This window comes from Camelus bactrianus, chromosome 18, assembly GCF_048773025.1.
Source record: "Camelus bactrianus isolate YW-2024 breed Bactrian camel chromosome 18, ASM4877302v1, whole genome shotgun sequence".
NCBI lineage: Eukaryota > Metazoa > Chordata > Mammalia > Artiodactyla > Camelidae > Camelus > Camelus bactrianus.
The window spans coordinates 1,382,434-1,397,956 of record NC_133556.1 but is presented as its reverse complement, the minus strand read 5'-3'; the positions used below and the strand labels follow the sequence as shown (position 1 = coordinate 1,397,956).

The 15,523-nt window shown below is 60.0% G+C and overlaps 1 protein-coding gene across 2 annotated transcripts in view; it reads left to right on the top strand.

Moving 5' to 3' along the window:
• The window catches only part of MAD1L1 (mitotic arrest deficient 1 like 1), a 271,713-nt gene that overhangs the window by 55,253 nt on the left and 200,937 nt on the right, over positions 1 to 15,523 (top strand). For both annotated transcript variants that reach the window (XM_010966461.3, XM_045504459.2), the window contains one exon: positions 5,455 to 5,541. In XM_010966461.3, the coding sequence (XP_010964763.2) occupies positions 5,455 to 5,541 (87 nt within the window). The remainder of the gene's footprint in view (positions 1 to 5,454; positions 5,542 to 15,523) is intronic.

Sequence of the window (15,523 nt, the reverse complement as noted above, 5' to 3'; positions counted from 1 at the left end):
TGCGGGGTCTCCCGGGCCGTGGGCTGTGCCGGTGGGTCTCTCGGAACAGCCCCCGAAGACATTGTGAGGGTGTGGTGTGGTCTCACCCTGTCGCAGCTGGTCACCACTTCTGTGGCCACTGGTTTCCACAGCTAGAAAATACAGTTAAAAAGAAAAAAGCTGTTGCTGGAAGTAATTCTCACAACAGAATTGTAGAATCTTTTTGAAAAATGGAAAAGGTGCCCGGGATTCTGCATCAGTGATGTGACTCTTGCCTTTTTGTAAGCATTTCCTTCCAGGCCTTGCCTCTACACAGATGGTATTAATCAGGGTGCACTTAACCTTGTGTTTGGTTTTGCCTTTTCAGTGAATATATATATGCTTGTTGTTGTTAAAAAGAGGCAAATACACTGGCGCTTAAACTGTTTTCTCACGTCGCGTGCACTTACCGTTTCAGCGGCATTGTGTGTGTGGCGTATTTTACAAACCAGTCTGAGGTCGCTGGGCCCAGCAGCATGGGAATCAGGAGCACGGCCTCGGCCAGGCCGCCCTGCGTGGGTCTCAGCTTTTCCAGTTGCTCCCGACTCCTCTGTGCCTCCGCTTCCCCACCTGTGTAGTGGGGGTAGTGAAGGCTGTTGAAAGGATGAAACGACTCAGTATCCGGAAGGTGCTTAGAGCGTCTGTCTCAGAGGGGGCAGGTCCCCCGTACTGTGGCTGCGTCGCAGAAGTGACGCTTCTATCGGCAAGGGGGCTCGCACCCCCTGCAGCTGTGCGGCGAGCAGCCCTTTTTATGGCAGCCCTGCCGTCGTGTTTTTGTTAGTTGTTTGGGTGTTTTTTTAATTGTATTTTGTGTTGTTATTTATTATAGTTGTTTTGAGGATGTTCGACGATGTATCAAGTTGGCAGAAAGCTTGGTAACATTTCCTTACGTAGTAGTCACAGCAGTCTCTCCATTGTGAGTGGTAGTTTCCAGAATTCTTGCAGTGACATTTGTGGGTAAATCGCTCTGCCTTGTCTTCTGGGATTCTTTTTTTAGTTTTGGACCAAATTCTGAAACCTAATGTTGTCCATCAAATTGACAGAGAGCCTCCACGAATGTTGTCTTTGTCAGACGTACAGCAGATGGTTTCCTGGGTGGCACAGAGAATTTTTGGTGTCTTGCCGTGCAGTGTTACATGATTGTTTTACTGCTTAGATTTCCCTGTTTCTGCAGATGATCAATGGGTCCAAGTTGTGCACGAGAGCCACCTGTTGGCAGATCCGAAGCCCCGCCCCCAGGGGTTTTGCTTCGGAGGGTCCAGAGGTGGAGGTGGGTGGGCTGGAGTGATTCCAGGTGATTCTGATGCAGAGGGGGACTGTTTTGGACACCCTCCCGCCCCCACGATGCCACGGCCCACAGAGCTGCAGGAGTCCCTTCCTGGACCAGAAGTGGGCATGCCCGCGCACGCCTGCCCACGCTCTCCCTGCCTCTCGTGACCTGTAGTGACCGCCTGGCCAGCGCATTTTTGCCCCCATCAGATGTGACGTGTACTGCGTCCTGTGGTGCGGCTGCAAGTCTCACTCGCTTATTTTCTTTCACTGAGCTTTTTTTGTTTAATGTTAAAAACAGTGATACAGGGAGCATGAAATGGTGCAGCTGCTGTGGAACACAGTATGGCGACTCCTCAGAAAACTAAAAATGGAGGAATCCCCAGGGCTGCCCCTGGGTGTACGTCCAGAAGTGTGAAAGCAGAGACTTGAACACACACTTGAAAACCAGTGTTGACAGCATCGCTCTTCACCGTAGCTGAAGGGTAGAACCCACCCAAGTGTCCGTCGGTGGTGACGTGTTGTGCTGGGCCGCGGAGCTGCTGCGCCCGCGCGCTGCTGTCTGCTTTCTCTCGGGGCCCATTCTCAAACCAGTGCCTTAGAAGTGCTGTTTTAACTAAAGCTCACGCAGTTCATTCCTGCAACAGGGCGTGCTTTCTTTTTGATCAACACTGTAGAACTTAACAGTGTGTGGAATTCCACACTGTTCCATTTACTGATTAATAATTACCTCAAATTAAAACGTGCGCTCCTTATTTACATAACGAGCTGTCGTCAGCTGCTTTCACTGTGACATCCTCGTTTCCCAAACTCAGTGTCGAAATGGGATTGGGTGGGAAGCCCTACAAACGCTTTTAAAGTTTCCTGTCTTCTTCTGCTCTGGTGAGATTAATGGGAGTGTGGGGGCTGCCGGGTGGTCGCACCACCACGTGCCCGGGTCTTGGGGTTCTGGAAACAAGCCTCGAGGAACCCTTTTGAGCTGGGCTCGGCCTGGAGTTGTGTGAGCTGTGACTGAGTCCCGGGTTGCCGCAGCCCGTCGTGTCTTCCCTTTAAAGACTCCCGCCTTCTCTGTCTCCGAGGGTGGCGTGATTCTGAAGTGTTGCGCCTGGCTTCTGGAGTGTTGAGCTCTGTGCTTTTAGGAGAAGTTGAAACCTAGTGACCAGCAGGAATGACAGGCCTGCCTGGACTCCTGAGTCCCAGGTCACAGAGTCAGAGCTGCAGGTATTCCAGCCCAGGGCCCCTCGAGGAGGACTGGTGTCCGTGTGTTTGCCAGCAGCAGCGGGGCAGGGCTGGGCCGGGAACAGGATATGGGGTCCTTCCTGTGTCGTTTGGTCTTCTGGAATTGGGCCTGCAGGACAGCCAGGCCTTGTGACTTGAAGACCCCTCAGCAGGAAGGGTTACGCCTGGGTCTTGGGGCTGGGGTGTCGCCAGGAGGCCGCTGCTGGAAAGCCGGACCCCTGTGGCTGTCTGCCCGGCACCCTACCCTGTGGGTCCCGGTGGTGGCCACTCTCTCTGCCCTCTCCCAGGGGGGTCGGGGCACAACACAGAGGACAGGCCGGAGGGGCTCCTCAGGCGCACGGCGCCTTTGCCTGGTGGTCTTCGTGCGAGAGGGGCAGGATTGTGGGAAAGCCAGCTTCCTGCTTAGTTTCTTTGAATGTGGAGCCAGGCCTCCTGACACTCTGTTGAAATGGCTGCTCAAAAGTTCCAAAGTCTTGGGGTGTCAGACAGGCTCCGTGAGGTTTAGCTGGAGGGTCTGAGGCTCAGGCCGCCTGGGGTGTGGCAGCCTTGGCCTGCAGATGTGCAGACGCCCCAAGCCGTCAGTGGGAGTGGAGCATTTCCAAGGATAGCATATTAAGCCCATTTTTCTCTTCATTTGACCATTTCCAATTTCCTGTCATTATTAAATTGTTACATTTCAAATTATCTTTACTTCAAAGGAAATTGGAGAGCCTTGGTTTGCAGAGTCTGGCTCTCCTCTGTTACTCTAGCTCCCCGCTTTGTGGGGTAATTTGTACCCCAGGGCAAGAATCTTGTTTCTAAATTGCTGTCACGTGCTCCCAGCTCTGCAGACGGCTCTCCAGTTTCCAGGAAGGCTTCTGTTTGGGGGGTGTTGCAGGCAGCTTGCCCTCAACCAGAGAAAGCCGCCATGTCAGTTAGTGAGAGCTCCTGGACAGTGTGTGGTCACCTGTCTGGCAGAGGCCTCTCCACGGGCCCTTCCCGCTGTTCCGGGTCTGAGCCGACGCGGCCCTGCCTGGAAAGGGCGTGAGGAGGAGGGTGGTGATGGTCAGGCTTCCTCCGCCACCCTCGGGGCCTCTGTCTGCTTCTCCCATGTGGCGCTGCCTGGTCCTGGGCCCCTGGGGCGGGGGCCTTGCAAATGTGGACACACGCCTTTGTTTTAAATGCACTTTGCGCTGATGAAGGGACAGTGTGTGTGCTCCTTCGACTGCTTAACACAGGAAAATAGAAAACAACTTAAGTCTCTTTTAATATGTTTCAGAAAAAAACTTTAGCTTAAAAGTCTTTACTTGTTCTGCTTATTTTCCTATTAGTATTTTTAACTCCCTGAGTTGGGAAATGTTGGGAAGCTTTGAAAAGAGAGGCATTCAAGGCCGGTTCAGCCCTTCCCCTCCTAGGCCCTGGTTTCTCAAAGGTCTTTCCTTGGGGCACGTCTCTTCACTGTGACTGTTTTCTAGTCTGCAGAGCCGCTTTGTGTCCAGGGCGGAGTCAGGGTGGAGACCTCTGCGCTGTGCCTCGCAGACTGTCCAGGCAGGGGCTTTCCCTTGCTGGTCGGGAAGGGCCTCCCTGAGGTGACCTGAGGGAAGGGGCGTGGAGTCACTTGTGGGCGGAGAGCCGACGGCTGAGGCCCCAGTGTGTGGGGTGGGGCAGGGGCTGCGCTGGGCTTTTGGGTGCTGTGCTGACAAGTGGAGACGTCGGGGCTCATGTTCTAGCGACGGCAGACTTGAGATGCCCCCACACGGATGATGGGTTTGATGGTGGTGGTACTGGGCTGCGTCGTGCTGGAGTGGGGAGAGGCTCAGGGGCTTCCTGGAGGAAGAGACATCTTCCCTGAGACTTGCAGGCCCAAGGGGCCCAAGGGTGTAGGGTTTGTGGGGCACGGACGTGAGGCTTGGTTTCAGCTGGTTTCTATGAGGGGTCCTTGGGTTCCACGCGACTGCAGGTGCCAACTTGAGCAGGAGGGGTTCACTGGTAGGTGAGGGGACGCTGGAGTGTGCTCTGGGGCCAGAAAGAGAGCCTTCGGTAGTGAGCTGGCCAGTGGCCCCTCTGTAGCTTGGCGTTGGCCTCTCCTTCCAAAGGATGTGTGTTGTCTGTGTAGCTTGGGTCCCAGCCCCCTTGGCCCCGCCAGCCACCACCGTTTGCTCAGTGCTGGGGACCCATTTGTGGAGGGGGTGTGGGAGTGGCCTCAGCGCTCCCCACAGCCTCGCCCCCGTGTAGCCCTGGCCTCGGCCCCTGGCCTCGCGCTCACGCCCTCTTGGCCCCTCCGCGTCAGGGGGCCGTTTAGCCGGTGGGCCCCGGGCTGGTGTCGGGCAAGTGCACGCGCTGCTGGATCCTCTTTCATCTCTCGCGATGGTCCTGTCGCACCTTCTCCTGAGCCTGGTGCTGGGCTGGGGGGCTCCGGCGATCACTGTCTGAGTCTCAGTTTCCCCACCTGTGAAATGAAAACCATGAGCAACAGGGCTGCTCTGAGCATTGACAGACACAAGTAACCCGGAATAGGTTTGAGAATTCCGAGCCTTGTGCGCGTGGCGTCTGCTGTGCCCAGTCTGGCGCTGCTGCTGAATCGTACGTGGGTTTGGAAGGAGAAGGGAGGAAAGGAGACCCAAGTGCCCTGGGCATGTGCACCTGCTTGGCAGGTGCTGGTAAACCTCACTTCTGATCCTCTGCACAGTGACACTCTTATGTGTCGGCTTGCTTTTTATAGGTGAAAAAAAATCAAGGCTTGAAAAAATAACGTGTCCAGTGTTACATGGCCTGGCTTCAGGCTGGGTTTGAGCCCGGGGATGGGGGAGCACACCCACCACCCCGTGTAGGACCTCACTCATCCGGGTCTGGACCGGCAGTGGTGGGCGTGGCTTGTGGGGTCCCCGCAGTGTGCAGACCCAGGTCCCCCCGGGACAGCCGTGCTGACGTGTGTCCTTGGTCCCGCAGGACCCCGGAGGACCTTTCCAGGTTCATCGTGGAGCTGCAGCAGCGGGAGCTTGCCCTGAAAGACAGGAACAGCTCCATCACCAGCAGGTAGGCCTGGCGGCCCGTGTCTGCGGGGACATGTCTGCTTTGGAAAGTGGGGGCCAGCTCAGGGCCAGCTTGCTTCCCTGCTCACTCCCTGCCTTGGCCTGAGCCAGTGGGAGCTGGGCTGTAGGGTGCAGGGCGCCCGTGTCTGCCCCACGGCAGCGAGCCTGGCGGTCAGAGCAGCCAGGCCCTGGGGCGGCTTCCTGGGTGGGTCTGAGGCGGGTGTTCCCCACCCGCCACACTTTGCAGAGGTGGGGGCTCTGTGTGGCCCCTTGAATGTGTGGGAGCATGGAGCCTGGGCTGAAGCATCTGAGTGCGTGTGAGTGTGCAGACTTGTGCACTCAGGAAGGGTCCTGGGCCACCCGAGACTATGGCAGCAGGATGTTTGTGTCTGCCCCCCGGAGCCCAGGCAGGCGGCTGTGACTTCCTCCAGGGCCTGGTTTTCCTCCAGACCCTGAGTGTGCGGTGTGCCCACACCCATTATCCCACTCTGACACCTGCCGGGTGTCCCAGGATTCAACTCAGGTCAGCCAGACCCTGACCCCACAGGTGGAGGGCCCCGTCCCAAGGGCCCCCCGCTTCCGGGTTCCCAGGCTGCTTGTGCTTCTGTCTGACTGCGGATTCAGGCACCCCCACTGCCCTTGGTAATTTGCTGGAGGGATTGACAGAACTCAGGAAAGCCCTTTACTTAGGGTTACTAGTGTGTTACAGAGGGTGCGGCCGGGACAGCCGACAGCCGATGGGAAGGGTGCATGGCGGGTGGGGGTGGGGGCAGCGCCTCATGCCGTCCCCGGGCGTGGTACCCTCCCGATTCCTCCAGGTGCCCGCTGGCCCGGAAGCTCTCTGAACCCCCTGGTTTGGCAGTTTGTCTGCAGGTTCCTGCTTGGTTAGGTCTTGCCTGTTGGTGATTAGCTCGGTCTCTAGCCCCTCTCCCCTCCCTGGAGGTGGGGGTGGAGCTGAAGTTTCCAGCCTCTCGTCCTGTGGCTGGTCCCCCTGGTGTTCAGGCCCCTGCCCCCCGCCCCATGCCGTCTAGGGGTCGGCTTGAAGGGGCTTGTTCCAGGGGTCGCATCAGAAGGAGAAAGGAGAGGCCTCTTTCTTGGATCTCCTTTTTGGAACAAGGAAATCTTTCCTAGGAGCCCCCACCATGCTCCCGGCCAGCAGATTCCCCTCCAGCCTCACTGGTCCAGGCGGGGTTTTGTCTACCCCGGACCAGGTACCCACAGAGGATGGGGTCACCATGGCAAGCTTAAACTAGTCTGGTCCCCCCTGAATCACTTGAGGGTGGACAGCTGAGTGAGGCTGACCCCTCCAGTGAGTGAAGGGCTCGGGGACGGGCTGGGAGGACAGTGACCCCAGAGGGGCCCTCGGGGCCCTGCACGGCCAGACTGGCCGGCTGGGTGGGTCTGTGAGGACAGTCTTTCGCCGCTGATTCTCCTCCACAGCCTCACCCCGCGGTGCAGTAGGGTTTTAATAATTTATTAGTTGAAGGAAGGTTTTCTTATTTTGGGGGCTGGTGTCACTTTGAAAATTGGGTTTTAGAAGCATCTGATTATGTTGGACATAATCACGTCAATTTAGTCTAAAGCCCTCAAATGACAGAGATTGCCTTTTGCTCCCGAAGCTACTGTCGGATGAAGCGGACGTTAAAAGCGACTTGAAATTAAAGCTTTGACATTTTCCAGGTGATCCTCTTTATTTTACTTTGATCTTGAAACAGAATGAACCATTAGGGGAAAGGAAGCGTGTCTGCGTTCTTCTCCCCCCAAACTATGAAGTATTTTCTGAGGTTCTCTGAGCAGCAGCAGGAAGGTCAGCCCCCTAGAGACCATGAGCGCCTGCGGGACCAGCAGCGCCCTCGGCTGCACTCACAGCTGTAGATCCAGCTGTCTCGGCTCTTCCCTGTAGGTGGGACCCTGCCCCAGGGAGCAGCCCTCCCCGGCGCACAGGTGGTCTGCGTGACTCCCTGGTGCTTGTCCGCCTCTCGGGACCTTCGGGTTCCCTCGGAGCTGTTGCAGCTGCCCCGGGAGCATGGGTGATCTCAGACCCCCAGACGAGCCCTGTGCGCCACCTCGTCTGCAGGACTGGGTGTCGGGAGGTGTGGTGTGACAGCACGTGGCACAGGGCCTGCAGACGACTGCTTGCCTGGGGTGGGGTGGGAAGCTCTTGATCCTGACCGTCCTGACCGTGTGACCGCCTCAGGACCATTTCCTGTGTCCAGCTCATCTGTGCATCACCTCGTTTCATCTCATGGAGGTCCTGGGGGAGGATACCATCACTGCATCTTCCTCCTTTAGGTGATGGAATGGGTCAGAGAAGCCTGGGAGCGTTCTTGAGGTCTCAGACGATAGGGAGCACTCATTTCTTCAGGAGCCATGGGAGCTGGGGTCCCGTGCCCTCGAGGCCCTCGCTGACCAGGACAGCGAGGAGGCGGTGCACGATGCCGTTCACGCCGCCAGTGGTCTGGGTGGCTGCTGTTCCAACAGACGGCGAGGCGATGTGGACGTTTCCACGTGGAGGGCCAGGGGACCTCATGAGGTCAGGCCCACTGATGTCATTTCTGCACGTCTTTAGTGGCAGTTGGGCAGAAACTCAGGTTAGCAGGGAAGAGGCCCCTTGAAAGGAGGGTGAAAGCTCGGGGTCTGGCCAGCTCCCAGGCAGGCGGGGCTCGGGCCCGAGGGTTCGATGTACGTTCCCCACCTGGAAAGGGTAAGTCAGCAGGCGCTGACCCAGTGCCCTGCGGGGTCCCGGCGGGAGCGCGGGCCCCGTGCTCTGTCTCCTTCGCTGGGTTCTCAGGGCCCTTGCTGAGGTCTGCACCAGCCTCTGTCCAAGGTTACCGCCATAGCGCCCGGCTGACTTACCTGGGGAGGACCCCATCCCACGCACGCTGCCGAGTCCTGGGTCAGCCACAGCAGCTAAGGGGCATCCTATCCCAGCCTTCTGTGAAGTGAGTGAAGGGAGAAGCAGAGCACCGTGCACCGCACAGGAGCTGAGCGGAGAAGCAGCGCCTGCTCATTCTGGGAAGATACGGTGCCGGCCACCTGGGCGCCGCACGCAGGGCCGCCACCAGCCTGGGGCAGGGAAGAGTGCTCCTGTACTGGGGGTTGAGGCTTTGACCCCACATCACCGAGGAGCCCTGGTTCTGCACCTGCCGTAAGTTTGGCTGGGATTTTCCCCTTCTTTGACGTTTGTGCCTTCCGCCTGCAGACGGGAAGCCTGGGCCTCATCCCAGTGTTGGGCCCGGGGCGTTGAGAGGCATGGACCTCCCCGAGCCTCCAGGTTGCAGAGAAAGAGGGTGCCTTCTGCCTCCGGTAGTTGCTGGCTTCACGTGCATCTGTGTTTCCCATGTCAAAGTGGGGCTGGTGTCTTACAGGGCTGCTCTGGGGGGGGCAGGGTGGCGGTGAGGCACCTGGGAGCCACGGGTGACGTGCAGCTGTGAGACAGCAAGGCCTCCGAGCTTGCGGGGCCGGAGTCCGGCCAGAGCTTTGGTCAGCACCCTGAGGTGTCCTTCGGGGGTGAGCGTTGGCGTGCCTTTCTGTTGGAGGGCTGTCGTGAACCGTCAGGCCTCTCTGTGTTTTTCCCTTGTGGGCATCTCAGGCAGCCGCAGGGCCTGTGGGTCACTCATGCGAACATGTCTGTCAGTGGACAGGAGATTCGTCACAGCCCCAGAACCTTGCCATTCTTGCACGGCTGTCCTGGCTTCAGTTTCAGTTCGTGGAGGCTGAGTTGTTCCTCTGGAGACGTGCTGAGGACACGCGAGTACTCAGGTCTAGCTATGTCCTCTGTCACCGTTCTTCCGTGACGCTGCCATGCAGCCACCTGCCTGCGGGGCCTGGGAGCATCCTGACAGCTTCGGGACCCAGCGACCTAGTGCACAGCCAGTGCGCGGCTCCTGCCCTGCCGCGAGTGGAGCCGGGGATGCTGCGTGCCGGGGCGGACAAGAGGCCGTGCCTCTTCCTGGTTGGGACCGCAGCTGTGGTGTCATGTGTCGGACGTCACGGGTAACCTCGGGGAGCAGGGGTGGGAAGCTCGCGCAGGGACTCACGGGGTTGCGAGCTCTGGGTTTCTTTGCTTTGCTGGAAATAAAGGCCCCACTTTGGAGAGCGGTGGTGGAGTGGAGCGGGGGCTTCTTGGGTCCCGGTTTCTCACCTGCACAGGTGGCATGGTGGTGGGAGAGCGGTGAAGGTTTACAGGGTGAGTGCCTTGCCGGGCTCTGTGCCAAGGCTGCAGGAGGTGCCACCGCCCTGTTTCGCAGCACAGACAGCTGAGCCCCTGTTAGCAGCCAGGAAGCTGTAGAGATAGGGTCTAAATCCTGGTCTGCTGTCTCCAGAGCTCCACAGGTTTGCTTGAAGCCAGAGCCCAGGTCCCTGAGACGGGCTCGGTGTGGCTGTGGAGAGCCCCCAGCACGCATCTCTGGAGAGACGGGCATCGTGGGCCCGCGGTCCGGCTCAGGGCTGCCTGCTGGTGTGACGCCTCAGGCCACCTTCCTTGACGCGGATTTCAGGTAGCTGCCTGCGGAAGTCGGTGGAGAGAAGCCCCTGACGGGCGTGGGAGAAGAGCGGCCTCCGCGTCCCCGTCTGCTGGGCGCTGCGCGGTTGCCGGGCCGGCTCTCCAGGCTGATGAGCGGCTGGACCGTCAGCCTTCGCCGCTCGCCGTTCCCGCCCAGAGGCGTGCTCTAGCTCTGGGCTGCTCTGGTGACAGTGTTTTGTTTTGAAGACCACATCTTCCCGCCCCTGGGTTCTCGATGCCTCAGAAGAGCCTTGGCCTCCGACTGTCAGAGCGTGAGGGGCCTGAAGCACCCAGAGTCGCGGTCCTGCCTTACAACCCTGGCTGGTGGTCCTGGACCCCGCCGCAAGCTCCCCAGTGCCGTGCTGGGCCCACTGACGGCGGGGCCGTGCTGGGCCGCCCCTGTGCTGCTGCCAGGGCTCCGGGTGGTGCTGGGAGGAGATGAGTGAAGGGGGCTCAGGGAGGAGCGGGTGAGTGAGTGGTCGCCAGCCTCAGGGCAGGTGGTCCCAGGGCTGCTGTGTTCTCCTGGCACCTGCCAGGTTGATGGGTGCGTCTTCACCTCCCAGGGTTTGGTTAAGATCAGTGGGGTGGTCATGATTCTTAATGCAGCTCTCTTCCCACTGTTTGTGCAAACCACTTTGACTCTCCTTTCAAACCTTTTGGAATATATTCAGGCCTTGTCACATTTGTCCCTTGTGTCTGCCTAAGTTACAGTGGACTCAGGCTGTCTCGAGGCCAGCAAAGCCAGAGGCGGGCACGGAAGGTTGATGATGACCGGGGACCTGTCCCTGTGCATCTGCGTGGGTTTCATGCCTTGTCTGACGTGGGCGGGTGAGGGCTTGGGAGCTTTCACTGTCTGAGCACAGGCTGCTTGTGCTTGAGTCTTGGCCCCGCCACTGAAGAGCTGTGTGTCCCTGTGTCCCCGCTTTTATGAGCCCTTCTCTGTGTGTCCTGTGGTGGCAGTGGCGGTGGCGGTGGCGGTGGTGATGACAGGTAGGGTTGTTGTTGGAAAGTGTTAGACTTGCTGGCGCAGCGAGCAGACTGGTAGCTAGTTGTCCTGATCGTCATCCTCACTGGTTCCTGGGGCGTGTGCCTTCTGGGGTAACTCAGGGCGGGCCATGGGGAGTGTCCAGCGGGCTCAGGAGGGGACAGTGTGTCTCGGGGGTGGGCACAGAAGTCCGGAGGGTTCAACGTGCGGGCACACCTGGGAGCCAGGGCTGCAGGCTTTGCTGTGGATCAGACGTGACAGGCAGGACACAGAGACCAGGGTGGGGTTCTGGGGAGAGCATGTGAGATGTGGGTCTGCCTCGTCCATCCACAGAGAACACAGCAGAGCAGGTGGAGGCAGAGGGCACTGGGAGTCCAGCTTTGGACGAGATGGTATCAAGGAGCCTGTCCGACAGCCAGGTAGAGGCTGGGGAGTCTGCGTCGGCTCGGAGATCTGGATTGGAGGTGTGTAGGACGCCTCCCTATAGGTGGGTGAGGACACAGCCCTGCCCACGGCCTGCGGCTGTTGGGCAGACGGGGGTGTGGCGGACACGGCTGGAGTCCTCATGACCTGGACGCAAGTGATTCGGGGGCAGTGGGCATGAGAGCTGGCCTGGCCCCAGTGGCACCCTCGCCTGGAACACCCCTCTCTCAGGTAGCCCTGTGCATCCGGGCCCTCCCTGCTGGGCCTGGGGCTTGGGCATTTCCAGGTCGCTCTGTCTGAAGTGGCACTGTGTATACCCGCCTTCACTGGGTTGTGTCCTCCACGGCCACAGAAGCTCCCTGGACCCAGAGTGGGGCCCAGCCCATCCATTCCCTCATCATCATACACTCATTCAGCAAGGTGGATGAGGCCTCTGGGGTGGCTGCCCCACTGTGCGTGGCACCCCACCTTGTGGGCGTCCACGGGCTCAGTGATCACCGGTGGCCCTGCCCGGGAGGACCCTAGGGAAGCCTGCGCTGTAGTGTTGGCCTTGGGCCACCGCCAGTCGGCCTCAGCTTCCTGCAGGATGACCCAGGTGTGCCCTCTGGGGACACTGCCGGGCGCACTTGACCCTTTGTCGTCCTTGGAAGGTGTGCATGGAAGCCGTTGTGGGGAGTTGCCTGTTCTGTCCTGGGCGGAGGGTCTGAGTGAGCGGCAGCCCCCAGGGTTTTCAGTGCTGAAGACTGAGGCCTGGCCTGCCGTCCAGCTCTCGATGCCACACGACGTTACGGGCTTTGGCAGGAGGTGTGTTACCAGCCCATGTCTAATGGGCCTTCTCTGCACCTTCCTCATGGCAGGTTCCAGGGACCCAGTGTGGCGCGCAGGCGCTGAGCTGGCTGGCTCTCGACCTGGAGCCTCTCCTTCCCACGGGGCTGAGCTCGCTCAGCGGGTGCTGGTCGCTCAGCTCACGTGGCCCTGGTGGGAGACCCTGCCCCGGCCCGGGGGAGCACTGAGACGGCATGGCCCCCCCTCAGCCCCTGCAGACGCCCAGCTGGGACTGTCAGGGGCTCCGGTTTGTAGCTTCGTCCCTGCGTCTTCCTTCCACTCACTGGCTCAGATCTTGGGGAAGGCCCTGCTCTCTGGAGCCCCAGTCCTCTCAGCTGTGAATCGGTCATGGTGACGTTTATTCACATGCTGACCATCTCCCGGGGCCCCTGTGGAGTCTCTGTGAGGGTGTGCGGGGGCTGCCTTCCTCGGCTGGTTGCTTCGGTGAGGAGACAGAGCATAGGCCTTGGCTGTGGACGGCCGTCTGTTGGGGCTGGGCCACGCCATCCAGAGGGACCCCTGTGGGCTGTACCCATGTGCTGTTGGGTGCAGTGACCACTGGAACGTGGCTGGTGTGAGAGAAGAGGTGTGTCTGTGAATTGAATTCGCAGTTAAACGGCCGCTGTGGTTGGCGGCTTCCCTCTTGGGCGGTTGGGCTCTGCTGGGGGCGGTGGTGAGCAGATCTTGGGGCTCTCCTCTCGTCTGGAGAACGTGGTGTAGTAGACGTGGACCCTGCACGCGGTCGGTGCAGGGGTTAGCGGATAGCTCGTGGGGGTCGTGTTCTGAGGCTCCTGCCTGGGGGCCGGCTCTCAGCCTGGACTGTGACGGGGGCGTGTCTGCTGCGCACAGGGGCGCCTCGCTGCCCGAGGCAGATTGATGACCAAGGGGGCAGGATGCGCAGCTCTGCCCCCAGCGCTGGCCTCTGGGGGTCCGGGCTCCCTGCGAGGCCTTCATTTCCATCTCCAGAGCGGGGTTGGTACCCCCGTCTCCTCCGGGGGGCGCAGGGTGTGGGTTGCACCTGCCTGCAGTGCCTGTGTTTGGACGTGAGGTGGTGCCTGCAGCCGTGGAGCCACTTCCTCCAGCTCTGTCCTCAGAGCCTCCTCAGTGGCCTCCCCAAAGAGAGTACCGTACCAAGCCTCTCAATTTTGTGGCCAGAGTGGGGGTAGGGAGGGGAGGGAGGAGAGTGGAGGGCGGCATGGGGGTGAATCAGGGCTGTGTGGGGAAGCCCATGGCTGCAGGGGTCCTGGGGTGACCTAGTTCCCCAGGCGTCCACGGTGCTGGGGAGCTTGTTGGCCACCCTGCTGTGTGATTTCTGCGGGACGGCCCTGCAGCAGGCTCTCAGCTCAGCGAGCACGAGGGTTGCCTGTGGGCCTTTCAGCGCAGGCCCTGGTCCAGCAGGTATGGAATGGGGACCACGTGCTGTACCCCATCCCGCAGGCTCCGGGGCTGCTGGTGCTGTTGGCCCAGGGACCACACTGTGAGCAGCAAGAGCTCTGTCCTTCTTGGCTTCCTGTCCTGTCACATGGAGAGGGTCCCCCTTGGAAGAGGGTCACTAAAGCCCCGGGGAGGGAGGGAGGCGGGATTTTCTGTAAGAAGACTGCCGTTGTTCTGATGGGGCCATCGGCCTCATGCTTTCGGGGCCCTCACTTCCATGGACACACCTGGTGTGCGGCCACCCAGAAGGTCATGCTTGTGGCCTACACAGGCCCTGTGGGTAAGTCTGCCCGGCCTGGCCTTTAGCCACAGCCCTGCCGCTGACCCTGGAGGTGACCCTGTGCTCCTGCCCCGGGGTGATCCTTCCTCACAGAGCCCTCCTGACCCTGCTCTCACTCTGCCAGCAGCGGGCAGTGCAGACGCCATGCTGGTCGAGCTTGTGCAGTCTGAGGCTGCCTGGCAGAGACCCTGGACTTGGCATGGTGGCTCCCGAGGGGCGAGTGACGGAGCAGAGGTGGCCGGCGGCGGCAGGGCAAGGAGTCGGTCCTCAGCGGCTCGCCCGGGCGGCCTCTGGGCGAAGGCAGCTCCTCCTCCGGGGAGCGCCCGGCCGGGCACCGCTCTCAGCTGAGCAGGGGCTGGGCTCCTCCGCTGCCTTCAGCCAGTTGGTGTTGTCTCTCCTCAGCGAGATGAGGTGCCATTAATATTTCACACCGAGACTGTTTTCTTGCATGTTTTTCATTTCCATATTTAAAACGCCATTTACATATTCATAGGTCTTTTAAATAAGTTTTTATTGTTAAGGAATGTGGAAGTGGATAAAATGTGAAACTGTCCCTTTTATTCAAGCACTGGAAAAAAATGTTCATCCCCAAGATGACATCAGCTTCTGAGTGGTTAGTTGTGTGGCGTTTGCTGTAGGAAAACTTCTGTGGGAGGCAGTGCATCCTCAGGCTCACCTGCCGTCCTGCGGCGTGCAGGCCCCGGCTGGCCTGTCCCTGGCCCTGTCACGCTGTGGGTTTCTCCTGGTCTGGCCTGTGCCTTCCACGGAGCTGGGAGGACGTCACCTTTTTCCCTCTGGAGCAGGATGTAAAGGGACAGGTGCTTGGTTTGTACGTGGAGTGCACCTTCCTCTGAGATGCACCAGGCGGCCTCTGGTGGCCGAGTGCCCTGGCCTCTCCTCCCGCCTCCTCCTCGTTTCTGGCACAGAAGTGCCCTGTCACTGGCACCAGCTTCAGTCCTGCATTTGAGGCAGCTTGGCGCAGGGAAGAGTCCAGCCCCCAGTGGGACGGTGGCTGCGTTCCTGGCTCTTCTGCGTCAGTGCGGGGCTGGGACAGGGCTGGTCAGCCCTGTCCAAGCCCTGGTCCCCCACGTGGTCTGTCGGGGGGGGGGGGAGGCACCTGCCCTCCCCTTGCAGGAGTCTCACCAGGGCCACTCAGGGGACGTGTGGGGTGCTGGCCTGGGCTGGTCCGAGAGCTGGGGTATTGCCGTTTCTTCACGTTTGGGCACTGGGGAGTCTGGCCGAGCCTCTGTCTCCAGGACGTTGGGCGGCGGGGAGCTGAGTGGAGACACTGAGGACCGACGAGGAGCAGAGGCCCTGGGAGGACGTCTGCAGGTCGCCTACGAGCTATGGGCTCTTGGGTGGGTCTGATCTAAGCCAGGCGTTGCTCCCGGAAGTGGCCGGATGCTTCAGGGCCGTCTGCCAGTGGGAGGAGAGCCGGTCTGCTCGTCCAGGACTGGGCCCTACAGCCTCTTGCTGGCCGCTGACCCCAGGGTGACAGGTGCTTCCACGTCCTCAGGTTCTCGGCACCTCTGTTG